The sequence below is a fragment of the Mobula birostris genome, chromosome 15 (assembly GCF_030028105.1).
Source record: "Mobula birostris isolate sMobBir1 chromosome 15, sMobBir1.hap1, whole genome shotgun sequence".
Lineage (NCBI taxonomy): Eukaryota > Metazoa > Chordata > Chondrichthyes > Myliobatiformes > Myliobatidae > Mobula > Mobula birostris.
The window spans coordinates 28,802,064-28,829,737 of NC_092384.1; the positions used below are offsets into that span (position 1 = coordinate 28,802,064).

A 27,674-nucleotide genomic window follows, 5' to 3' on the forward strand; every position below is an offset into this window, starting at 1 on the left:
TTTGAAGCCAGCGAGAGAAGGCTTGGATAGCACAATGGAAGGTAAAACAGTTGATATTGGTGACGGCGCCAATAATGACAACCAACACTCCGGATACCAGAGTGACAGAGATTCTCGTTCTCCCTCGAACATTCACAAAGGATGGAGTTTGTAGCAGGAACCAAGAATGGTCACTTAGTTTTAGCAGTTCTCAGAGTTTTTTTTCTTCATCCCGTCTTGGCTCTCAGACAGCATCATTTGCAAGAATATTGTTTGTGACATGGCTAACATTTGGGAGCTATTTCGGTTTTATGACGGAGACTAAAGCCTCACTGGATAGATTCAGACTTGGAATTCAAGCCTATTCTGGAAGTTTGTAGCACATCAGTGGCACTGGGGAGAAAAGGGAGTTGGGGAAAGGAGCATTTGTTTACAGAGATGAGGGGAGGGATTTTTTTGAGAAAGGAGGTAACTGCCAATTTCACAGAATGGTTATAGCGTGGAAGGTGAAGATGGAAGAACCAGAGTAAGAAATGTACTGAAAATTTATGTGCTGATCTGCATAAGGTGTTAGTTCTGTGTTACAGCAGATAAGTGCTATCCAGTTCTTTCAAAATAAAAGGGAATCCACACGACACACACACAACAGCCAGCCACCTATTTTAATAAATGACGTAAAGGCAGATGTAAAACCAGTCACGAAGCATCTTTGCATTGATTACTTGTGTTGTGGGAATGAGGTACAGTCCTCTATTAGAGATCATTGTCTTCGAAGCATAAGGCTGCTTTGGTGTAACCGGGCGTCACTCGTCTTAGAGGACCAATATAAAGGGAGTTGTTATTGATTCTCAGACTGCTGTGATAAATTAGCTGCCAGCACATTTGGGAGGTGCAGAGGTCACTTACTTTGTACTGTAACCTACCAAGGGCAGGGGGATGCTGCCGACAGCATCCACTGAACAGAGCCGCCTTAAAAGTACCACCGCACCCTTGCAGGATGTTCAGGGTCCTGAGATTGGTGAAAGGTCAAAGACTATGGTGCTGACACCAGTGAGATTGAAAAGATCAAAGGGATGATGACCCACATCGGGGAGGGGAAATGACCCAATGTCAGTGTGGGCTGCAGAACGTAGGTGGGAGGATAGTAAACCAGTGAGAAGTGAAGCTGATCCTAGTGAAGGAAAAACTGACCTAGAAATTCAGTGACAGAAACTTGCTCTGCAGACAAATGAAAATTGATTTTTTTTTATATTCCAAAGTGGGAAGCAATTGTAATGGTTTCTAGGTCAAATTGCACCACTCTACAAATCTATTCAGGCACTTGCACTGACTAATTGTGCTTGCGTAGATGAGTTTTCCCTGTTGGATATACACACTGATGTCATTCCCAGCTCCGTTTCAAGTGTAGCTGAGAGAAATTATGCACTCTGGTTCTGAAGTCTGTCTGGGTTGCCACTTTCAGCCCAACTTGGCTTTCGGAGCATACGCTCCCTCAGCCTGCCTCCGCCTTGCGACGAGAGCCAAACTCTGGCTGGTCCCTTTACCCTGGGGCCTTTCCCTCAACCTGTCTCTCAACCCAGATTCTTGATCATTCAGCTCCTCCCTTCCACATTTCAGCTCCTCAAAAGCCCTGATTAACCCCCTCCCACAATGTACTATAGCAGGCCTATACTACCCCCCCCCCACCTAAATGGAGACCACTGGTTAGGTCTCAGCCCACCATTGCTCCATAGTGTCCTTCCCAGGTCTCCCTTCCCATGACTCAGCAGCCCTGGCTATGGCCTCAAGTTCACCCGTGTACTCCAGAGTAGTCACCCTGACAGACCTACCGCCAATAGAGTTAGTAGTGGTACATCTTGCAGTGACGGATCAACGTGACTGAGCATACGCTGAGAACTTCTGGACTATTAAGCTGCAGTAAGGAGCTGCACCGTGAGGGTACAAAGGAGAAAAATCCACAGGACTGAATTGGAGGAAAAAGTGAAGTAAATTTAGACTGTCGATGTTAGCAGTGTATTGTGAAGCCCTTCACGTCCATCCGTGGTTTATCCCTGTGACTGAAGGCTCTGTTGTTTCATGTCTCTGTGACGCCACCATTTGTGTGTTCCACCATTGAAAAGATACCACATTGCTCTTGCATTTGTGCATCCTTGACTACTGTTGGATCCTCCGCCCCCATGAACTTTTTTTTGAGATGCAGTGCGAAAAGAGAAATTTATATTCAAACCTTTATTAAAACGGCCTCACCGAACAGAAAAGCTGTTGACATCTCAGTAATCAGACACAGAAACTACTCCAAGTGAACCGGCTAGTGTTGTGGTGCTGGACAGATGCTCCCAGCAGTGAAACACACTCTTCACAACCTTGGCTTGCAACACTTCCCTTCAAAGCAGCGAATTAAATTGCTTTCAGTTGCTGACATGGCAGAAAAGAGTGACATCAGATTTAACCTATGGGGCACTTCATTGCCTGGACATTTGGCATTCTGCTGAAAGAAGATTTAGCAGATTAAGCACTGAGATATGATTTACACAGATTGTGCATAGAATCCTTTAGTTGTGTGGTGACAATGTAGTCATTCTTCATTTGTAAAAAGCTGTCAAAGCTGGTTGCAAGGCGTACTAATTTAACTGAGACCTATCTTTTCTGTTTGCCCGTTCAGGGTTATTTCGTTTCCGTTTTCTGTCTACATTTCAACAAATCTTTGGTATGTCAAGAAGACAATAACCCAGTCCCTTTATCCACAGCACAGTGACAGTGAATCCCACTAAGGTCACTTGACTAAGATCTGGAACTGTCTGAGAAGTAAATGCTTGAATATTGGAAGGCATTTGTTTAGGTATACTTCATAGTGGTTTGTTGGTGATTTGTTGAAGGATTTGGTTAGATGATTTGCATTAGGAGATTCAGCAGTGCTCAAGGCCTAAGGTACCCTTCTGAACAACAATCAGATTAAGAGTTGAGTAGTCTAAGCTTAAGGGGTTGCTAGAGGTGGGCTGTTAACCTGAGAGGCTGTCAGGTATGGTGCAGTTGCAGACAATCTATCCCGTAAGTTGGAAAATTCAAGCCCCTTCAGGTGATGTGGACACAAATCTCATTGTGGTACAGAGGGAGTGTGTTCCTGTCTGTGGTGCTTTCTTTCAGCTAATGGTGACTTAGTTTCAACATGTATTTATCTCAGTGCAGAAGACAGTCCGCTGGAGGAACACAGCAGACTGAGCAGCGTAGATGGTAGGAAAGGAATTGTCAATGTTTTGGGTTGAGACCCTGTACCAGGACCAACAGAAGAAGTATTTCAATGGATGTACAGCACTTGGAGCCTTTCTGAGGTTGTGAAAGGTCCCATATAAGTGCTATCAATATTTTCCTTTCATGTAAACATTTCTCTTAGATAAATAAAATCTGAAGGGGCAGTTAGAAATGTAGGCCACCTTTCCAAGGGCTTGAACAGAGGATTTGGCATAAGATAAAGCTTTAATTAAAATACAAAATACTATCTCCAAGGGTGATACCATGGTGCCGCCAGATTATTTCTTTAAGTATTAGCAAAAGAATAGTTTTCTTCCCCTCCAGTTGTTGAGAATGATCAGTTGTACGTGGCAGGCATCATTGTACGCTCAGTGCTTCCAGTCACTGCATGTGGCACTGTGCTTATTTGGGTCATTAAGGAAATGTAAGTTACCTCTCGCCTTTACACAAGAAGAAAAGCTCGTTTCCCTTGCCTCTTTAGAATTTATCCCTTTTCTCACATGAGTTGCCTCTGCCTTGTGCTTCATACCCTTGCTGTGATAGGCTGAGCCAGCGGTCTGTTTCCCCTGGCCTTTTGCTGCAGCAGGAGATTGGAGATGCTGAGTAGAGGCATGCAGAGAACTGACATGCTCAGACTTGTACCTGGCACATTGTGATACAATATGGCATTTATCGACAGCATCAGTCAATGCGTTGGACTGGAGTGTCTGCTGGACACCATTGACTAACTTGGCAAACAGTGTCTGCTTAAAGAATGGAGCAGACAGAAACGACAATAACTTCTCACAATAAAAGCAGGATAATTGATCCAGAAAATGCAAGAAGTGGAGGAGAGTTACAAATAAGTTCTCCACATCTTAAGAGCAGTTGGTCACCATGCTTCAATTTGTAGGTGGATCTGGCCCCTTTTTCTACCATGGCTAACTATGAATGATTGCTCTCAGTTCTTTTATTACAAGTTGGTTTTCCAACTGAGCAACCTCGCCTGTCAAGAATGCACATTTGGACACAGTGAGCCTCACATCGGGCTCTACTGAGCTTGTATTCAGATCCCTGATGCACACTGCCATTGGATAGAGCTTCGTCCAAAATGGCATCACTAGGACTGGCTGCCTTCGACAGTGAAATTCTCAAAGCCAGCACACAGCGTGGAAGACTCCGCACAGACGCAACTATTGTACCACAGCAAAAACAGAAAATGCTAGGAATTCTCAGCATGTCAGGCCGCATCTGTGGGAAGAGAAACTGAGTCAATGCGTCAAGTTACGGACTCCTTGTCAGAACGGAAAAGCAGAATAAAGAAGCTCATAGAAGCTGTAGGGAGCAATGGGGGTAAAACTGGGGTCACCGTGGGGATAAGCTGTAAACGTGGTTACTTGGTCAATGAGTTGAATGAGAGCTGCTGATGGGTGAGAACATTAACAAAAAGAACTGGACAGAAAATGGGAGTTGGGTAACGCTGAGCTGAAGGATGTGCCCAGCAGCTCAGGAAGTGCCTAGAGGCGTATCTTCTACTCCCAGAGAGGAAAAGGGGGCGGGGGGGGGAGAGCTAACAACGTTGGGTAATCAGATTTTTCATTCTGATCGAGGATGGTCAGCCTGACTATACAGATTGAGAAACTAAATGACCTGAAGTTGTAGAGTTCAGTACTTAGTCCAGAATGCTGCAGTGGCCCAGGTGGATGATGAGGTGCAGCTCCTCAAGCTTGCCTTGGGCCCGCCACAGACGGAGAGGTCAGAGTGACACCGGATGACCAACTCGAGTAACATGCCGCAGGAAGCTGTCCCTGTGGATAAACACAGACGTTCCACAAGGCAGTCACCAAATGAGACCTCGTGGTGAACACTGAACGCAGTTTATTCCGCTGTCCAACTGTGAATGTTGCCGCAGTATTAAATTTTCCAACTTTGGGTAACTTAATTTCTCAGTCATCCATCTGAAACATTGGCTCATCTTGGTTTTGTCGTCTCCTTTTACTCCCTATATATTCTCTGTGGGAGCAGAGAACGTGCCCATCCTGACCTGTCAGGCAGTCCCCTGGCTCTGCATTTTGCATCCCATGTTCTTCTCTCTAGTTTCTGTCAACTCTGACTGCTCCTATTCACTCATTCACCAGGTAACCATATCCCTGCGGTAATTCTGGTTTTACCCCATTGGAGAAAACCCCTCCCCCACTCTCGTTGCAGCTTAAAGAGCACTGTCGTCTTTTCAGTTCTGTCAAGGAGTCTCCAAAAATGAAATGTTGACCCCGTTTCTCCTCACTTTCCTGCTACCTGACCTGCTGAGTGTTTTTAGCATTTTCTGTTTCTGTTTTAGATTTCCAACATGTACAGTTCTCTATGTATTGTGTCCTTGGCTTATTAAAAGGCACTTTAAAGTGTCATCAAACATAACTTAATGTTGAGTTCAACGTGGGGATATAAGGACAGCTTGGTTAGAGAGGTGGAGTTTAAGGAGTTGTTGGGGGTGGAAACAGAGAGACTGATATTCAGGGAGGGGGATTTTCAGACCATAGGTGTTTGAAGGTGGAATGTGTCAGGAGTAAGACAGGGAGCCAGCAGAGATGAGATTTCAAGAGGGACTTCCAAAAAGTGAGAGTTGTGAACTGAGGCATTGTTAAGCTGGGAGTCAAAGTAGGTTATGGTGCAAGATTTGAATCGTGCATATGAGGCATGTTGTGAGTTGGGCTGTGGCAATGGAACCTTAGGTGAGAACCTTAAGCCAAAAGAGCGAGGAAGATGAGAATGCTTTGATCAGCAATGTTAAATTTTAGTTTGGCAAATTGGTGGGGCCCAGAACAAACGTTCAGGAGGTAGGAGAGGCCAACATATTAGCATAGCATAGAAAATGTGTCAGGATCAGTACAGATCCAGACCCCAGTAGAGTTTCCTTCCCTTGAGCTTTGTGTGCTTGTTTTATGGATCCCTTGGAAGTGATGTTAATTTTCTTCCTTCCCCTAGATTGCATTGAGCAATCAACCCAACAGGAAGGAAGTTGAGGAAGGATGACTGGAAGTATTGTCTAATGTTGTGGACTTGGTTTTGGTTGCTCTTGTTCTTGAACTTATTGTGATTATATCTATCTGCAGACATCTGCCTTTTGAATCTTATTTGAATGTACGGTTGCTTAAGTGTGACATTCTGAATGATCTCTGAATGGTCACTGGACACATGAGTGAGTTATTAGACCCAATCAGACTCCAAAATTGTTTCACACCAAAGTCAAAGGGCTTATGCTATGCTAATTTGCTTAAAATAATGTCAACCAAGAGAAGTTGGGCCTCAATGACTTTCTAAAATTCTGGGTCAGAAATTGTAAATTACAATTTCAAATCGCTACCAATTTAGTGACATGGAGTGATAAATGTATAAAAAGCCCTTGCTGAAAATGTTACTCTCTAGAAAATCCACTCCTGCTGTGAGCAAACTTTGGATTCAAATGGATATTCAACTTCCTCAGTGCCAGTATATTAGCCTAACTTTTGATCAGTATGGGAGGAGGAGATAAATAGAAACATAAATTTCTATTGAATGCACTGATACCTATAGCTTGTACTTTAGATATATTATTCTCACCCTATGATTGTGCTCGTGAAGCTGTACTTGGCTCACGAGGCAAAACTGGGCTTCAAAGTTGAAATGCCTCCTTTGCCTTCTTTGCAATGCCATTGTTGACCCTTATGTCATGTATGACAGAGCCAGTCTCAAATGTTGCACTTATTTTAGGTTTAAGGTAGGTAGGCTAATTGGCTACTGTAAATGAAGCCTAGCATAAATGGGTGGGAGAGAATTGGTGGGGTATTACTGACATTGCACAAGAGAATAGTTTGTGGGGAACTCACTGGTTTGATCAGAATTCCCAGATGAGCCATGTCACCTGCTGTTGCTATAAGGAATATATTATTATACACAGCAGCTGTTACATTCATCTTGAGTAAGGCCTTGTGTGATGTTGTTAGCTCTAAGCTATCAGGAAAGTAGGTAGTCGAATAATGAGTGATTTTAACAATTCAGGTAGATCCAGATCAAATCTACTGGTTATGTCAGTCAGATTATTCACATAGTAGGTGTTGTAATGTGAGCATTATTAAAAGTAAGTTATTACTAATTAGGATAATGGGGGATTCTTCTTCCGTTCTTTTTTACTTCCGGTGGGCTTTGTATATAGTGTGCCTGCCATGTCGTACGGGTTGTGAAAGCCTCTGTATATACATGACGGTTTTGAAGTTTGAGACAAAGTTGTTTCTTGGGCATGAAGTTGTCGAGTGTGCCTTTTTCAAAGTTGAAGTTACTACAGTAGGGGTACCCATACCCTCTGCATGTGCCTGCCTTGTATCGGAGGTGCCTACGTGTTGAGGAGATATTTGCATGTAAAAGCTTAAGAGAGAGTTTTGGTTATCTGTCCTAATACCAGCCCCCCCCACCCCCCAAACCTTCTATTGTGGCTTTGTGTCAAATATTGTTACTGATTTTACTTCATAAGGCACTGCATAAATTTGCAACACCAGTATGTGATTATTAAAGTGACAGTGGCAGGAAATAAAACTTGAAACAAAGCCAGTATAAGTTGAGATTGCACACTGTAAAGCTTGGTTAAACATCAGTGTATCTGGAGTAGTTAGCATTCTGTACTGTGTGACAATTCAGTTACATTTATTCATTGTAGTAGGGGAATTGTAACAGGAATGACTGATAGTGGTATCTAATCATTTATTCTACACAGGAACAAACGACACAAGGTTGGCTTGTGGATTGGACCACCATGAGGATGTTTGAGGTTGACAAGATACCCAGATGTTTGTGAGCTGTCAAATTAGGCTCTCAAGTCTCTCAGTATTTACATCCGTGATAGTCATTGCAACGAGAGGTCCTGCCAATGATGGTTTCAGGCTACAAACTTTGAATAATGGTTGTCACTTTAACAAGGCTAAAGCGATCCTCTATCACAGTCCATTTAAAAAAAACTTTAAGCACAGGCTACCCATCTTAAATGTCAGCTTGGTTTAATTGATTTATAAAAAAGTAGAGGCTTTAGATTTCAAGCCGTCAGAGTACAATGACAATGAATTGAGTATAATCCATCTTCTTGTTTGAGCCTAGTTATCTAATGATGCAGGGAGTGACTATTTGGCCCAACATACCAACAGCTGATTGGTTCCACTTCCTTGCTTCCTTCTTTTACCTCTGAATTTGTTGTTACGTTTGTCCTTTTGAAAGTCACGATTGAATCTGCTGCCACTGTCCTTTTGAGCAAGAATTCCAGTTTGTACCTGCCTTTCACATGAAATAAATTCTCCTCTCCTCCCTGCTGGTTCTTCTGTCAGTAATTCTACCTTTGCTTATTAATCTGCAGGCCACTGGAAAGACAGTCATTCAAAATCACTGATAAATTTGAGCCCCTCTTAAAATTCCGTTACCATTTTCTGCTTTGAGCTGAGAACGTTTATTTTCTCTAGCATCTGCCTGTCACTGATGTCCACTATCCGTCAGAGAACTGAAAAGTGACGGGAAGTTGTGCTCACTGTGTAAACTTTAACTGGACCTCAGTTAGACTACTGTGTTAAAGTTATGGTTGCCATATCATAGGAAACACTATAGTATAATTGGTGGGGGTGCAGAGATTTGGGAAGGTGCATCAATAAAGAATAAACGGCATCCTTTCTCTTAGAAAAATATGAGGCTAAGAGCTGACCTAATTGAGGTCTTTAAAACAATGAAAGGTTTTGATTGAGAGAAAAAAAGAGTGCATCTACTGGAGAAAAGCATAACCAGAGACCATCAGCACAGCCGTCATCAAGCCATCCAACAGAAGATCGAGAAGGAAACTGTTCAGCCAGAAGAATGGGGAGAATATGGAACTCATTACTATAGGGAGTGGTTGAGGTGAATAATTTTGATGCATTAAAGGCAGGCAGGCCAAGCACATCAGGGAAAAAATAAAGAGCAATAATAGTAGATTTAGATGAATAAAGACAGGAGGAGGGTCATATTAATGTGAATGCAGAGCTGCTTTAGTAGATTTGTGACTCACTGCTGCAGTTTTCAGCTTGTGAGAGCCTAGGATAGCTTTATATATTAACTTACTGACAAACTCTGAAACTTGCTGTCTAAGTTGCATATCGATTCTGGCAACAGACCAGCTTGGAATGGACACCATTCCAATTTGTACTGGATTGTGGTGAGACTAATGATTGTGAAGATTGCTAATGCAATCAAGAAAGAAACCGGCTATGGGGATTCTGTCCTGTAGTAGTGATACAATCCAGTTTCACTGTGGACTTAGAGCTGAGCAATTACAGTCAGTGGTCACTTTAGTAGCTACACCAATACACCTGCTCGTTAAATTAAGTTCCGGTTCGGTTTATTGTCATTTAACAGTATATGTTTATCCTGACTGCCAAATGAAACAACGTTCCTCTGGACCAAGGTGTACACTACAGTACATATAACTCGTACACACAACACGTAAATAATCTTACCAGAAATAAATTAACAAATAATAAGGTGCATTTACAACACAACGTAGGAATTAAAAGTATAAGGCTAATGGTGGTGAGGCCTGGGTGGTTATTGGGAGTTCAATAGTCTTACAGCCTTGGGAAAGAAACTGTTCCCCATCTTAACAGGTCTGGTGTTAATGATCCAGTATCTCCTACCTGATGGTAGAGAGTCAAGAGATGTTGGACAGATTGGAAGGGATCATTGATAATGCTAATGGCCCTGCTTCTGCAGCACTCCTGATAAATATCTCTGATGTGTGGAAGACAGAAATATCTAATCAGCCAATCATGCGGCAACAACTCAATGCATAAAAGCATACAGACGTGGTCAAGAGATTCAGCTGTTGTCCAGACCAAACATCAGAATAGGGAAGAAATATCATCTAAGTGATTTTGACTAGAATAATTGTTAGATTAGATTTGGTATTAGACTCAACTTTATTGTCATTGTGCCGAGTACAGATACAAAGCCAACGAAATGCAGTTAGCATCTAACCAGAAATGCAAAGAATAGTGTTATTTACAAAATAACTGCGAATAAAAAGTAAGTGCTACAGCACACAAATATAAAAGTACTGAGACAGTACAATATGGGTGCAATACTGCTTAGCGCTGTGATGTGAGGTTCAGCAGGGTCACAGCCTCAGGGAAGAAGCTCTTCCTGTGCCTGCTGGTGTGGGAGTGGAGGCTCCTGTAGTGCCTACCAGATGGGAGGAGAGTAAAAAGTCCATGGTTAGGGTGAGATGCATCCTTGATAATGCCTTTCGCCCTGCCCAGGCAATGTTTATGGTAGATGTTCTCAATGGTGGGCAATTGGGTGCCGATAATCCACTGGGCAGTTTTCACCACACGCTGGAGTGCTTCGCGGTCCGATACGGGACAATTGCCATACCACACTGAGATGCAGTTGGTGAGTATGCTCTCAATGGTACAGCGGTAAGAATCCGTCAGTATCCTGGGACAGAGGTGAGCTTTCTTGATGCTCTGCAGGAAATAAAGGTGCTGTTGCGCCTTTTTGATCTGGATGGAGGAGTTCAGGGACCAGGTGAGATCCTTGGAAATGTAGACACCAAGGAATTTGAAGCTTGATACATGCTCCTCTGCAGCGCCGTTGATGTAGATGGGAACGTGAGTGTGGCTCCTAGCATGCCTGAAGTCCACAATGATCTTCTTGGTCTTCTGGGTGTTAAAGGCCAGGTTGTTGTTGGCACACCACGTGGCCAGGTGCTGGACCTCGTCCCTGTAGGCCGTCTTGTCATCCCCTCTGATCAGGCCAACCACCGTGGTGTCGTCTGCGAACTTGATTATGGCATTACAACCATGTACAGGAACACATTCATAGGTGAAAAGGGAGTACAGAAGAGGGCTCAGCACACAACCTTGAGGCATGTCAGTGTTCAGGGTGAGAGTGGAGGAGGAGAGGTTGTCTAACTTAACTGACTGGGGTCCGTTAGTCAGAAAGTCCAAGGTCCAGTTGCAGAGGGATGAGCTGATACCAAGCTGGCGAAGTCTGGCGATCAGCTTGGAGGGGATCACAGTATTGAATGCCGAACTAAAGTCAATGAACAGCATTCTGACGTAAGAGTTGGGGCTGTCCAGGTGGGTCAGGGCAGAGTGAAGTGCCGTGGAGATGGCGTCCTCTGTTGACCTGTTGGAGCGAAAGGCAAATGGATGGGGGTCCAGGGTAGTGGGCAGACAGGATTTCAGGTGTGATAGAACCAGTCTCTCAAAGCACTTTGCAATGATGGGGGTGAGTGCAACTGGGCGGAAATCATTCAGGCCCGTGGCAGTAGAATGCTTCGGCACTGGCACGATGGTGGCAATCTTGAAGCTTGTGGGGACAAGTGGTTGTGTGTCGCAGAAACTGCTGATCTCTTGGGACCTTCACGCACAACAGTCTGTAGAGTTTACAGAGAATGATGTGAGAAACAAAAAGCATCCAGTGAGCAGCAGTTCCGTGTGGTGCCGTTAAGGAGAGAAGTCGGGGGAGAATGGCCAGACTGGTTCAAGCTAGAAGGAATGCGACTGTAACTCAAATAACAGTGGTGGGGAAAGGAGCATCTTTGAACACATGACACGTCAAACCTTGAAGTGGATGGGCTACAGCAGCTGAAGACCACAAACATACACTTAGCGGCCACTTTATTAGATACAAGAGGTCGCTAATAATGTGGCCACTGAGTGTGGATTGGTGGCAGTAGGAATATAACTATTTTATAAAGTTTAATGTATGATTTGCTCTAGTAAATTGCATCACATTATGTGTATTTATGAATTTAATTGTAGAAGAATTGCAATCAAGAGGCCCTATACAGACATGAGAGAACCTGTAACTATCCAATTAGTAGATTAGTAGTTCTGGGGATTGCTGAAATCACATTACATATGATCTTTTATCCTAAGCCAATTTTAGAAATTCCATTTTTCAATAGAAATGTACAAAAATACCTCATCACACGTGGATCTTGTTTATGTACGTCATATCTGGGTTCATGAAAACAACACTGCCTTAAATCTTTGGTACTGAACTTGTGGTCCAATAGCAATTTCTTCAGATTTAAGGACACCAATAGTTCTGCCAACTGTGCCCAATATTCCTGCTGTCATTCTTCTCGCCACCAAAGCTCAGTAACTAAAATTACGTTTGTAAATGCAGCAATATTGTGATGTGGTTTCCATTTTTCTGAACTAACTCAGTTGCTGGCATAAAGGTTTAGTCACTTGCTTACTCATGTCTACGTTTTACCTTGAAGTTAAAAACCAGGGAGATACGTGGCCCTCTGTGATTAGTGGCGTAAAAGCTGCAGTGGTGTCTGGAACTTCGAACCAGTCTGAACAAGGCTCTCCTCGGAAAATCTAAACAGATTAGCTTGCTTTATCCCCTTCGGGGTTAAAAGCAGCCTCCCAGCTCTTTACGGCAGTCTGCATACACAGCAGTATTGTAGTTCTAACTGAGGTTTTCCTAAGCCTTTAATATGTATTTTTTTCACATAACAACGTCATTTTGTTTTTGAATTTAGTGAGCTATTCTTTATGTTCAGTAAGTTAATGAAGGACGTCACTGTGGGAACTGCAGTGCAACACTCTGACATCCAATACGTTGACAGACAGTTTGCATCATTTCCAGCTCATCAGGCCCCTTCAGCTGGGCAGAAGATATGATTCAATATACCCAACTATAAAGGAGAAAGATCTTATATGACCAAGTAGTCCACATTGAGCAGTGCTGCCGATATGTAACGAGTTCAGTCATTTTGGCTTCAATCATTAGTTACAGCAACAAGGACAATAGGAACACAGTGTGGTTTTGTAGTGCAGAGCGAAGATTAAAAGTACTGATCAAGGTCACATTGTCCACATGTATAACAAAACCCAATTGATTTCTAATATCTGCCGAAAACAATAAACTCCATTATGGCAAACTATGTCAAAGTTTACAGACAAGGCAATTCTGAGTTATTAACCCCATATTGATTTTTGTTCAAAAAAAGTTAAGATCCCCCCAGCCTTATTTTTTCCAAGAACTGAGTTTGTGTTGGTTGGCTGAATTAATATTGAGACTGTTTGGTAGCACTGATAGAAATAAGGAGGGGACTGAGTAATGTGCACAGAGACAGCCGGTGAAATCCACATCTCTGTCTTAAATTAAACCCTTCACAAACTCAGTGCATTACGAGAGCTGACTTGGTAAGTGTATACAAGATGATAATAGGCATAGATTGATTGAGTGGTTAGCCCCATTTTATTCATAGGGTGGAAATGGCTTATACAGAGGGGCATAATTTTGAGGTGATTACATTGGAAAGTGTAGGGGGGAACGTTGGAGGTAAGTTTTGTACACAGAGTGGTGAGTGTGTGGAACACCCCCCAAAGAGCGGCTTTAGAGGGAGATGCATTAGGGACATCTAAGAAACTCTTAGATTGTCTCATAGATGATAAGTGAGAAAGGTTAGATTGATCTTAGAGTGGGATAAAAGGTTGCCACAACATTGTGGGCCGAAGGGCCGGTACTGTGCTCTAATGTTCTGTGTTCTACACTCAGTAACCTCTTTATTAGGTGCAGCTGTGCACCTGCTGGTTAATGCAACTATCTAACCAACCAATCATGTGGCAGCATTTCAATGCATAAAAGCATGAGGTTCAGTTGTTCAGACTAAACATCAGAATGGGGGAGAAATGTGATGCAGGTGACTTTGAACGTGGAATGATTGCTGGTGCCAATCGGGGTGGCTTGAGTATTTCAGAAATTGAAGATCTCTTGGGATTTTCACGCACAACAGTCTCTAGAGTTTACAGAGTATGGTGTGAAAAAGAATAAAAAAAGTCTAGTGAGCAGCAGTGCCTTTGTTAATGAGCTAGGTCAGGGCAGAATATCTAGACTGATTGAAAATATAGGGAGGCGACAGTAACTCAAATAACCACACATCACAAACAGTGTTGTGCAGAAGTGCATCTCTGAATGCACAACGTGTGGGCATCTTGAACTTTGAGGTGGATGGGCTACAGCAGCAGAAGACCATGAACATACACTCAGCGGTGACTTTATTATGTACAGGAGGTACCTGATGAAATGGCCCCTGAGTGTAGGTTCTAAGTCTCCCTTATAAATTGTCTGCTGGTTGTGCCCCTAACTGATTCATGTCCTTGTCTTACTTTGGCCATTCCTTGCAACAGCTGTAACAAAGCGGCTTACTCTAGCATGGATATTTCTGCGGGTAACAGGTTACTCCCAGGCAAGGTTCAATAGAATACTTATTGTATGCAAAGTCTTCTGCTGCGGGAGACATTCCTTCTCCAGTTCCTGAAAGAAGCTCCAGGAAACAACACGCATTGGGCCATTCATCGTCACTGGGTTGAGTTCTTTCCTCCCCTTGACCAATACTACAATGAGAGCAACTTCACCACACCGACCGCAGTGGATCAAGACAGTTAGTGTTCGATAGAAAAGATGCCCTCACGAATTGTCGGCATTAGGTTTTATTTTACGGAATGGTAATGTGGAGCAAAGCAGGCGAGCTGTTTCTCATCCTCCCATGACAAAACATGTAATCACTGGCGTTTTCACCCATGAGATTTGACCTGGGATTTATATTAACTAACTCTCTAATTTAGTGTCTTGGCCCACGGCACCAATCACCACCTTCCACCTTCACATGGTGTCCAAAGCAACCGACCATTTCTCACATGGTGGCTGCAGTGAAATCAATCCGTCTGGTACCAGATTTCCATTATGGATGTTTTCTTCCTACAGCTAGCCATGAATCCAATGGAACAAAAACCTGAAAAATTCCTTAACATTCAAAGCATCTTGCAAAGCCCCTGCTCTGGCCTCTTTTCTGAAGTGCCTCAGCCAGGCCAGGAAGCACTAAAATTATCTCAGCGTTTTACTATTTTTCTTACAAGAATTCTAGCTGTTCCTTGGATCTATTTTTAGTCTGAAGGAAACACAAGTTGCTTGCTGGGTTGTCTGGGAACCTACTGCAGAACATGGTTTAGACATGAACAGATCAAGTGATTTGTCAAGTAACTCAACCCCCTCAGTGCCACAAATGGCTTAAAAATAGAGGTTCATACTTGTCGGTACAGTCTTAGGCGTTCTTCATAAAGACAACAGCAGGTTTTCAAATAAGATTTAAAGGTGGGCCCGCAGATGCAAAATGCAGTTTGTCCTATGATTTTATGTAACTTTGGTATTCCTCTCCTCTTGTGTTGACTGTATCTTTGACCTGGATCTTCACAAGTTGTGCAAATTAATTTGTGTTGTTTATGTCACAGCCTAGAATGTGACATTTCATCTTGGGGGCTTCATGTTGACTTCAGTTACTTTCTCTTCGATGTTCACAGCCCAGGCTATTTCCAATAAAATCATTGGAAAAGAGATACATTTTGTATCTGCCAGACCCTCACCGATTTTTAGTAATGCATCATGGAAAGCATCTTACCTGCAAGCATAATGGTTTGGTATGGCAACACACAGAAAATGGTGGAGAAACTCAGCAGGTCAGGCAGCATCTATGGGGAGGAATGAACGGTTAGTGTCTTGGGCTGAGTCATGATGAAGGGTCTCCATCCGGAGCATCAACTGTTTATTGCTCTCCATAGATGTTGTTTGACCCACTGATTTCCTCCAGCATTTTGTGTGTGTTACTCTGGATTCCCAGCATCTGTAGAATATTTTATGTGTTTGGTATGGCAACTGCTCTGCATGTGACTGCAAGAAACTGTGGAGTTGTGATTCAGCACATCGTGGAAACCAGCCTCCCCTCTATGGACTCTGTTTGTACTTCTCGCCTCATCAGTAAAGCAACCAGCATAATCGAAGATCCCTCCCACACTGGAATTCTCTCTTCCCCTCTTCCATTCAGCAGAAGATGCAAAAGCTTGAAAGAACAAACCAACAGGGCTCAAGGGCAGTTTCTACCTGCTTTTATAACTCTGCTTAATAGTTCCCCAGTATATAAATTGGACTTTTGACCCTGTAATCTACCTGATTATGATCTTGCACCTTGTTTACCTGTACTGCACTTTGTATCAATTACACTTTAGTCTGCATTGTTATTGTTTTAACTTGTTCTACCTCAATGCACTGTGTAATAATCTGATCTTTATGAAGCCGCGTTGCAGCCAAGAATGTGGCATTTCATTTTGGGGTTGCTTCACCATTGACTTTGGTATTCAAGGTGAACTTTTCAGTGATCTCGTACATGTGGTAGTAATATTCCAATTCTAATTCCCAGGGCAGACAGGGCAAATTCCCTTTCAACCCCTTCTACCTGAGCCCAGTACACCGATCATTCCTACCTTTGCTGCTGCCAACACCTCGCATCTCACATTTCTATCATGTTTCCTGACAATGTAAGAGAGGACGTTCGACCCCTCAAGTCTATTCGCACTTCCGGGTTGTGTATTGAGTTTGAGGTTCACAGTTTTGTGTGCGGCAGTGAGTTACCCTGGATTGCAAGATTTTCTCTTGTGAAGGCAGCTGAGAGGCGTACCAACCAGTAAAGTGACTGAACTCTAACTGCTTGGGTATCAAACCATAATTTCTGGCCGCCAACTCAGGGCTATTGTATATTGTAGAGGCAGAGTAGTGGTGCCCTACCTAATTAATGCTCATTAATTTAGGCAGAACATCAGGCATCCATCCCTCTCTCAGCAGGAAGACTAACCCCGTCGTGGGTTTAAACCTGACTGTGCAAATCTGAGATCGGATACAATTGTTTCCTTTCACCTTCCCCCTTCCCTCAATTCTGTTACACATTTGCTTAAGTGTTGCTGGTCTGCATTACTGGCAGCTAGCCCGGGGCACACTTTAGCTCCCACACCCACGCACCCTTCCACAAGAAACTATGCATTTCTCGCAGCCCGCTTCGGCCCTGAGCCTGCAGCTACAAAGTGCAGAGTCTCCTGGCAGGATCCGACCAGCAGCTGTGTCTCTGCAGCAGCTTTCCAATTGCGCCAACACCAGCAGTTTCATCCGACCTCGGGAGGTGCCTGCGGTGGCAAAACACACCCCACGGTTTTTATTTTTAAAGCAGTGAGTGACTGAGCCTAATTAATCTGGGAGGCTAGGGCTGAATAAAATTAACTGGGGGCACGCTAGGGCCTCCTGTACACCTTGCTTTTCTGTGCAGCGACCGCTTTTAAAGTGGGGCTGATTGTGCCTGGTGGAACTCTGTTCAGTCCTGGTGCTGATAACTTCAAATGAGGCTTGGACTTTTGTTCTGAGGTGGCAGTTCTTTACCCTCTGTCCTGCTGCTGTTATTCAATTCTGGTGCCATGTACTGTCCTAGACATTTGTAATTTATTCTGACCGTGGAGCACCGAAAGAAATCAGCATGCTAACTGATGTTAAAGGATTACTGTAAGCGTATGCTAACATTAATGGTTCTAATTTATTGTAAGCGATCTGCATTTACTCGGTGCTTTGCCTGGTACCAGGATGCCTCATAGTCCTTCAGCTATAACGGAGCGTGGTTGAAGTGTTTCAAATAATCCGGATTTTTGTTTGAGGGGAGGGCTGGTTGCTCTGTAGAAATAAGGCCAACATGTAATCTTTTAGCAGCTGGTATTGTGGTGCAGCAGGTAGTGCTGCTGCTGGTTCACAACGCCAGTGAGCCAAGTGTCGGGATTTCAGCATTTTTTCCCCCCAGGTGCTCCACTTTCCTCCCACCTGCCGAAGACGTGCCGGCAGATGAGCTGGCTGCCGTAACGTGCCCCGAGTGTGGTGGGGTGAGGGCAAGCTCAGGGTGGAGCGAACGGATCTGAAAATGGGGATAAGCTGAAAGGAGAAAAGGAGGGGCTGGTGGGAGGTGAGGTTGGTGGTTGTGCTCTGAGAGCTGTCACAGACCTGATGGGCTGAATGGTCTCCCCTGTTGTAAGGGAGTGTGAGAAATGAGAAATAATCGGACACAGTGGCTTGCAGCACCATTTTAAGTTGACTGCACTAATGTGCTTGGACTCCGATGTAGGCCAGACCAGGTAAAGGACGCAGATCCCTCCTAGGCATATGCGGAGAGAGTTTTGTTACGTAGGAGATACAACAGCAAGGCCCACTCACACAAAAAAAAATCAGATCATCTGTTCTAGTGATTTTGGGTGAAGGATAAATACTGGCAGACACCAGGGGAAAACGACTGATTTTCCTCAAAATAATAGCATGGTAGTATGACAGTATTACAGCTGGGGGCGTGGGAGTTCGGAGTTCGATTCTGGCGTCCTCTGTCAGGAGTCTCTGTACGTTCTCCTGTGGGACGCATGTGTTTTCCCCCAGGTGCTCCGGTTTCCTCCCACCACCCAAAAAATGTAACGGGTAGGTTAATCGGTTATTGTAAGTAGTCCCATGATTAGGCTAGGGTTAATTGCGGGTTGCCGGTACGGCACAGCTCGAAGGGCTGAAGGGCCCATTCCACACTGTATCTCTAAATAAGCAGCATGGAGTATTTTCTTAACCAAAGGTGAGAGTGCTGTGCACACTAAACTAGGTTTTTGCAAATCATTGAGTTATGGGACTGCCAAGGGACTCTAATTTATTAAATAATCTATTATCTGCCCTAGAACAGTACAGCACAGTTTGGGCCCTTTGGCCCATAATGTTGTGCTGACCCACTCTATGACCAATCTAACCCTTCCCTCCTACATCTGCTACATATGTGTTATGCTCTTCCTTCTGTCCCCATTGTTTTAGAAAATACTTTTTCAGACTATTATGAATAATAGAAATAAATTGGATTCCAACAGTTTTTGACTAAACCTAACAGACTGCATTTGAAAGGGCCATAGTATTTGTCATTCATTGGATTGTTGGTATAATTGATAGTTCGGTAAGGAAGCTCCGTTACATTTTCAGGATCTGCTGAAATCTCAAGTCAGCAGCTGGTTTTCTCTTGGAACAGATAGATGAGGACACTGCTTCCTGCGGCTCCTTTCTTCTGGTGGTATTATTTCATCCTGGGCAATGTTCCTGCACAGCCCAGGCAACCAACTCGCACGTGGGGCGGATGGATTTCACTAATTGGCTTTTGGACTGCTTCATTCCCGTCTGCTTTGTGTCGCCTGATCCTTGCCAAGATGTTGTTGTCAGCACAACCATGATCCATGATCTGTATCATCCCAACGGTTCATGGGAAAAGAGCACACACATTTCTAAAATCGCTTGACGTTTATTTCATGTGCATGAATCCATCTGAAGACTTCCTTTTGTGCAGTGTTGCTCATGACCTCGAGCTCAATAGCCAGTGAAGTGTTTTGATGTAAAGTCATATCTGCAAGGAATGAGTTCGTGCATGAGTTATCCACAGTCGGCTTGGATAGACTCGTTGTTGGTCTGCATGGGCTCGTTAGGCCAAGGAGGCGTATTTCCATGCCGTATGATTCTGTCACTAAAGTGGCATGAACAGGAGTCTCATAATAACAGGATCATCGGTTCTGAGGGAGAAATATTGACCTCAATTTCAATGGATGCTCACAAGAGCAGATCCATGCTGGAACCAAAAAAAAATGAGAATTGATAATTTTTTAACGCAAACACAAGGAAATCGGCAGATGCTGAAATTTCAAGCAACACACACAAAAAATGCTGGTGAACGCAGCAGGCCAGGCAGCATCTATAGGAAGATCAGTCCTGACAAAGGGTTTCGGCCCGAAGTGTCTTCCTATAGATGCTGCCTGGCCTGCTGCGTTCACCATTGATAATTTTTTTCATGTCTCAAGTCTAGGAGTGGTGGATGACCAAAGAGAGTGATGCCATGAGCAGAGGCAGATTATCAGTACGAAAGTTAACTAACCTCCAGATGTAGAGGAAAAGGTGGAAGTTACTCTTCGGGTATACCAAGACTTGGCTAGATTGGGCCTGGAGTAGGGTGAGACTTGCTGGGCATCATGACAGATGTGCCAGGCAGTGAAGATAAGTTCCTATACATTCTTGTGTATAGGAACTTATACATTCTTAAACATTCACCTGAAAGAGGGAAGGCAGGGCCTGGGAGCAGCATCTCGGCCAGAGAAGGAAAGCCCAGCAGTACTTGGAGTTTCCAGCCTGGATAATGTGATCAATTCTCTAAGTATGGATTCTTGGTCATTGTAAAGAAGCAACTAAAAATAATCAGTACCACTGAAGGAAGACATGATTTCCAGATGGTCTCCACAGATTCTCCATTGTTGTACCTGCTCTGTGGATGAGCTGTTTATTGTGTTGTTGTGCTGAGTGGTTATACAATGCCCGCAATTTGCCACCTAGTACCTCGGCCTTTAATGTGCCTGCTGTAAGGTTGTTCCCAAACTGAATCTCATACATGTCACTGTGTTCACTGAGGTTGCGTATTTTGTTGGGAAGTGAACCAGTTTGCATACTCCCGCATTAGAAACCGCGCTGTTAATACTTCCCATCCAGTGATGCTCCAATGAGTTCTGTCTATTTTAATAAGTAATAAATTGATTAAGGGACTGGAACACTCATTTGAAATTTCAGCTTATGTGTCACGGTCATCATGGCTGACACCTGTGACACTCCTGGGTTGCGTTGTCAGTGATTCATGTAAAACACTCATCTCTGGCTATTCCCAAAAACCATTCAAGCAAGGGCTTTGCAGGACGCATGGAGATGGAAATTCGATGGCCAACAGCCATACAAGAATCTGGACAATGATTTGTTAATTAGCCAGTATCAGTTGCAGTATCAGAACAGAAGGGTTGCTGAATCTTACTGGAACTATGAACTGAGCTACTTTTCCTTGTCTTCGCAGGTAGTCCTTCCGACTAGAGTTGGAGGAGTTTATGTTTATGACACACCTCCACAGATGGAACAAGATGAATATGACGTCCTTCCATCTAGAAATCCTCCGGGTACTCTGCAGGAGATTTACGATGTCCCTCCAAATAGAGGAGGAACAGAATCTGCTGGCAATCAATATGGGCAAGAGGTGGGTAATGGTTTTACATTTAATAAAACACACAAATATTCAACATTATAGTAAATGAATAAAAAACAATCCATTGTTATTAGCATTAACTATGTTTTAAGTGATGCATTCAGAACTTAGCTATATCTCACTTCCTTCAACAACATAGTAACATTGTTTGATTTAAAAGAAAGGAATGATTCCATTTACGTAGTGCCTTTCACAACCTTGAGTCCTCAAGTAATACACAGTAAATTTTGTTTTTTATAAGGGAATTTGGCAGTAAAAATTGTTCCCAATTCATTGAGATAAATTGATAAATTTGCCAACTTTTAGAGGAACATTGTGTGTTTTCGGATTTCAGATTGTTTTGTATTTTGGAATATGTAATGAAATGGCTTGCGATCACCATCATTTGGGACTGAATTTATGTGCTACCAGTGAGCAGTTTGGTCTTACACTTGCTCATCACTCGTATGTATTTAACAGCAGAAGTTATTCCATATCATTAATATGAAAAAATAATGTGTGCTGGATAACGAAAGCAGCTCAGCAGCATTGGGAAATACCTGAACCAGCTGTTGAACCGCAACAGACAGCGGCAGGCTTACAGTCTCCACCTATGATGCCGTGCTTCGATTAAAAGCTCACAGCACACTGTATTTGAATTTGCTTTGGTTGTATCTAAGGTCTAAAAACAATCAACATCGTGATTTGTTCTGGCGCCAGATTTCCGTGATCAGCAGATGCTTTAAAATTTAATGCCGTGCCTCTTCTTAAATTTCTGCAACCGGTCTGCTGAATATTCACAATTACCTTCAATTTTCGAAGATCTTTGTTTGTTTTATGATCAGCATACCGTTAAGCGGCTGTGTTCACTCCGATGTTGACAAGTCAACTCTTTCAATCCACAATCGAGATCTCTAGTTTTGGCTTTATGGAGTGTTTTTCTACTTCTCATTAGCTTCCGTTCATTACGGATGTGAGGTCACTTCTCAGAACTGTCTGTGGTGTGCAGAGACCTGCGCATTGCCTGGGAACCTACCCAGCATCGTGTGGAATTTTCCATTTGTGATGTCATGTCAGCGCTCAAAAAGAATTCAGATTTCTGAGGTTTTCGGATAAGTGGTGTTCAACGTGTACTCATAAATTCATGGTTAGGTTTTCTGTTGGGGTCACACACACAGTATAAAGGAAAGAGCATCAGGAATAGATTATTCAACCCATTAAGCCAGTTCAATGGAAGTCACAGTCAGATCATTGTGGTGGCAAATGTTCCGCTCTTTTCCTTTCCCCTAAAGGAAAGAAAGGTTGTAAACTGATGGCAATATATCCCTTTATAAAGAAACCGCTTCTTGTGTCTCTAATAAACCTCTAAAATTATTGCAGAATACCAGATGGATATGGAGTATAGGGGATTGTACTACGCACAGTGAAGGTCATGGGAATTTAACTATTCAGAGGGGATATGGAATAAATGCAATTCTTAAAGAATTTGCATCAACTTCAGTGGGAGATAGGACACCAAGCCTTCGGTGCTTGTCATGATGGATACTTTTGAGCATATCCATTGGATTGGTTGTGGTAAGTGAAAGGAAATGGTGCCTGATTCTTCCTAGATAAAGTCCTTGGAGAAACGTTTCTAAGCACAAGCACCAATTTTACAGGATTAATAGTGTTTAAAGTCTGGAAATCAATATTTTAATCTCGGTTCCTTTCTGTCAGGTATATGATACTCCTCCCATGGCAATGAAAGGTCCTAACAACAGAGATAAATCACAAGAAATTTATGATGTTCCCCCCAGTATAGAAATGAATCCACAGCACCAGCTCCAGACTCAACAAATAGTGAGTACCTAGTTCTTCTCAGAAAACGTGTTTAAGATGTCTGTTGACTCCATGGTGGAATATTGCGACACTGTTGTTTGAATTATTGTGTCTGTCTGCCTGAAAAGAAACTTGGGATTACAAGTTGGATTTCCTGCAGGTGACCTACTTATTCCTGGCAGCCGTGCATGGATTGTTGAAGGAACATGGACAGTCTATGAGAACGATCCGTTCATAGCCTTCATTCATAGACACACGTGTGCAGACACATGTGCACACTAACATAGAACTAGACCACCAATATCAATGTGTAGGAGATCTACCCCCTCCCTTTGAATTCAGTGAAGGGGAAAGAATGGAGAAAATATATTTTGGAAAGCAAATTAGGAGGGGGGAGGGCACTATTGGCTTCTCAGACTGGCACGGTTTTTAAAGCTAGCATTTTCAGAGACCCACTGGTATTTGGAGCAAATGTCTTTTCCAGGTTAGTGCCCCATTCTCAGAGTTAATCATTCCTGCTAAATAAAATCTCATTTATCAGAACAATTTGATATTCCCCGTATACTCTGGGCCAGGTTATGTGCTGTGATTTTTCAATGTATGATACTGTGATCAGTTCAGTGAATATGCCATGTTATCTTGGCTTCAGCATTGTTAATCTCTCCCGAAATTGGGGCCCCATATTTTTTTGGATAGTTTATCCTTACTGATCATCAGGTAGTGTGACCCAGTGAGATGTAAGAGGGAGCCTCTTTGTTTCATGCACGGGATAGTTCAGTCTTATATGTCCGTTCAATCACATTGAGCTTTTTAATTCCTTTTCCAGATGGAGCCCCCATGCAGAGCGAACTGATCAGTCTTGTGTCAAGGGAGGCCCTCAGTCACTGCCGACAGCAGCTGACTCAGTGACAAACAGCACATTGATACTTAAAGCTGTAATTGGTCCTGCTGTCAGTAACTGCACAGAGGAAACTGGGGAGGGAGGGGATTTATGAATGCACTAGTGATGGCCTTTAAATCGAGCAGGATTTGTTCCTGTCAATGCAATCTCTTCCCATGTTAGCAACAAAGGTCACAGCCCCTTGACCTAGTCTCCGTTGGCGAGCAAGTGAAGACACCACCGTGCGCGGGAAATACGAGGGGCAGGTGAATCAGGAGTGGTTTGTGACAGAAAATGTTCTGTCCAATGGCATTGTGGATGGGGCTTTCACAGGCATCCAAACACTGAACTGGTGCCAAAATTGCTTTCTGTGAGTGGCCAGGGCAAAAGGTGTGGACATTAGGCCCAATTTCTAGGCATGTCATTTTATTTAAACATGACAACTTGCATTTAGAGTCAGGACCTACTGATTTTGGGGTTGGCATGGTGCGCATATCAGATAGATCATTCACTGGGGTCATAGGACTTTCTGCAGATGGCCCGGTTTCCACCCGAGATAAGCATCATTGAAATTCCTGATTAAATGCAAGATCTTGGATCCTCGATCAGCCTTGATGATGTGTCAGTGCACAGCCCTGGAAGTGCACCCAAACGAGCAGCGGAAATATAGACTGTATTACGAGATACCTCTATTTCCCACCCCCCCAAAGGTATTTTTGCTGCAAGACACTTTCCACAACTATTTCTCTTTTGCTTAAAATTTTAAAGCAATTTGTCTTTTGGCCCACTAATAGCCTCTTGCTCTCCCCATCGCTGAGGTTGGGCAAGGCTCTGACTTTCCTGGAGATTGCAGGGCTGGTGTCTTTATTCACCTCTGCAGGAATGAGCTGTCTGCCCTTCATGGAAACCAAGGCTGGTCAATGATAATTGGTTTATTATTGTCACATAGCAAGATAGAAGGAAAAACTTTGTTTTGCATGTCACGCATACAGATAATTTCAAAGCACAAGTATGTTCAGATAATACAAAGGTGTATACAGTACCAGAATGCAGTACATATTTAAAGAGGAAGTCTAGTGCTGTAATATGGTGCAAGGGACACGGCTGGGTAAACTATGTTTAATAGTCTTACAATGATGGGATAGAAGCTGTCCTTGAGCCTGCAGATGGGTGTTTCCAAGCTTTTGTATCTTCTGCCCAGTGGAGGGGGGGGAGCTGGGTAGGAGGGGTCTTTGATTATATTAGCTACTTTCCCAAAGCAGCAGAAAGGGTAGACAGTCACTGGAAGGGAAGGCAGGTTTTTCTGATAGACTGGGCCATACGAAGCCATATTTTATTGGGATAGGATAGATGCCCAGTTTAAAGGGAGAATACCCAGAATATTAGCCCCTGACCTTGGCTGGTCATGTGGTGCTGAACTTTGAAGAATGTATCTCAGTAGCTGAAAGATTGTATTTCCTTTTCTTTTCACGCAGGTCTACGACTTCCCACCATCTGTAAGTAAGGATGTTACTGATGGCCCTGTCTCTGAAGATACGTATGATGTCCCACCATCATTCTCTCACAGGACACCGAAGAGTGCAGATCCCTTGAGGTTCGCATCTCAAACACCTGCTCCACATGACAACTATCCACTTGATGATGTCTACGATATACCTCCACCAGCTGGGAAACTAGCAGACACATCCCTCAACCAGGAAATCTATGATGTTCCTCCAAGTCAGAAGATACTTGGAGGATATCAGACGTCCATACAGGATGTCTATGATTTCCCAAGGGATCTAGGTGTTCCGTCCTCTGGAGGGAAGGTTCCCTCTGCTGAGGAGTCTGCTGGGGATTACGTTTATGATGTACCCCCTCAGGTGTGTAGAGATGCCGCCACAGAAGAAATCACTAGCAGCTTCAAAAGACTTTCAGCTTCCAGCACAGGGAGTACAAGGAGCAATGTTTCAACATCTTCGCTTGACGTTATTCCTGTTAAAGAATCCTCAAATGCCTTGCCCAAGCCAAGTAGTAAGGAGCTTAACCTGGACCTGGAGGTAGCCATGGAGATACTGGCAAAGCACCAGCAAAGTGTGGAGAGCTCTGTTTCCTATCTCATGTCCTTTGTTGTCACTAGCTGGAGGAGTCGAGAGCATATGGAGGCCAATGTGCAGAACATCAAGGCTGGGGTTGAAAGAGTGAAAAATTCTGTCAAGGACCTTCTGGAGTTTGCGCGTGGAGCTGTTGCAAACTCCACCCAGGCGACTGACCGCACTTTGTACACAAAGCTAAGCAAGCAGGTGCAGAAGATGGATGACGTCTACCAGCTACTGCTCAAGTACAGCCAGGCTCTGGACAACTGCAGCTGGGCGCTGAACGTTTTAGTAATGAACAAGCAAAACTCTGCCGATGACCTTGACCGATTTGTGATGTACTCGCGGGGCATCCCCGATGACACCAAGCAGCTAGCCTCATTCCTTCACGGCAATGCTTCCTTGCTTTTCAAACGGACAAAGCAGCAGCAGGGAGATAAGTCCAGCGTGCCCCTGCCTGGCCACGAGAGTGTCAGCCACTCAAATAATAACAGCATAACAAATTACCAGACAGGATTAACAGACAAGGCCAATATTCAGGCCAGGCCTTTGCCATCCCCGCCACGATACACGGCTGAAGGCTCTCCAGATACCCAGTACGACAACAATGGCAGTGGCTGGATGGAGGACTATGACTACGTTCACTTGCAGGTATGTGATGATCACTCTATTACGGTAGCCGCAGATGGTTTTGAGTTTATTGTCCTGTGCACAAGTACGGTCAGGTACATTTACAGGGAACAGCCTGCAGCAGCATCAGAGGCACAGAATATGAACCGTGCATAAAATTAAGCCATGCAGTGGAAACTATAAACTGTGGGACAGCAAGACCTTAGTGCAAGAAAGGAGACGCAAGTCCACGGTGGTGCAGGAGATGGTCTGTAGTGTACGGTTGCTGAGCTAGGGTTGGGGTTGCACAGTCAAGTTAAAGGTAATTGCAGGAAAGTGGTTGTTCCTGAACTTGCTGGTTTGTGAGCTCGTGCTTCTGTACCCTCTGCCTGATAGTGAACTCGGTAGGGAAGTAAACCAGTGCCTGGGCCTCTGCTGTTGGACGAGGGAGGCTTGTGGTGTCAGGATAAACTTTAGCTGCAGTGCCGCCGTAGAGCGCCAGTGGTGACTTCAGTCTGTGTGGCAGTGCACCAATGAAGAGTGAGTGTACTTGGGTGGAAGCAGAAATAACATTGTCAGTGGAAAATAATCAACCCAGATTAAATTTGAGGAAAAAGTTGAGTACACCGCAAGAAACGTCTTTAAAGGACAGACCACCGTCAGCTTTATACGTTGCTCATTCAGAAAGGATTAGGTTTCTGCTGTTTGCCCTCCTCTTTGCATCGTTCTGTTTATTTTTCTAGTATATTCTTGATTAGAAATGATTAGTTTTCCAAAATGGGAAGCATTCCCTTAGCTTGCCTTCCTCAGGATAGGCCAGCAGCGGCTGTCTTCGCAGAAGCGTGGTTTACAGTGTGCTGGTCTCCTCACTGACGGTACCTGGGTGTGTCTTGTCCATTCAGCTGGCTCCATCCTGACATCAGTTGAATGGACGCCTGTGAAAGAGGCATACGGCAGTGGCGCTATGGCTAAAGTCTCAGTCTAGTAATCTCAAGATGTGTACTAACTCCCATCACGACAGCTGTAGATTTAAAATTCAATTGAATAATGTGGAAATTGAGAATGGGGTATGTATGGTGTGGCTGCGGGGAAGGGTTGAGAAGAAGGGAATCCCATCGAGTAACATTGATAATGAAAACTACCAGGCTGCTGTTAA

General features: G+C 43.8%; 1 protein-coding gene across 2 annotated transcripts in view; it reads left to right on the forward strand.

The window, feature by feature from the left end:
• The window catches only part of bcar1 (BCAR1 scaffold protein, Cas family member), a 261,635-nt gene that overhangs the window by 218,363 nt on the left and 15,598 nt on the right, over positions 1-27,674 (forward strand). For both annotated transcript variants that reach the window (XM_072279525.1, XM_072279524.1), the window contains exons 3-5: positions 20,972-21,148; positions 22,853-22,975; positions 25,310-26,560. In XM_072279525.1, coding sequence (XP_072135626.1) covers positions 20,972-21,148; positions 22,853-22,975; positions 25,310-26,560 — 1,551 coding nt within the window. The remainder of the gene's footprint in view (positions 1-20,971; positions 21,149-22,852; positions 22,976-25,309; positions 26,561-27,674) is intronic.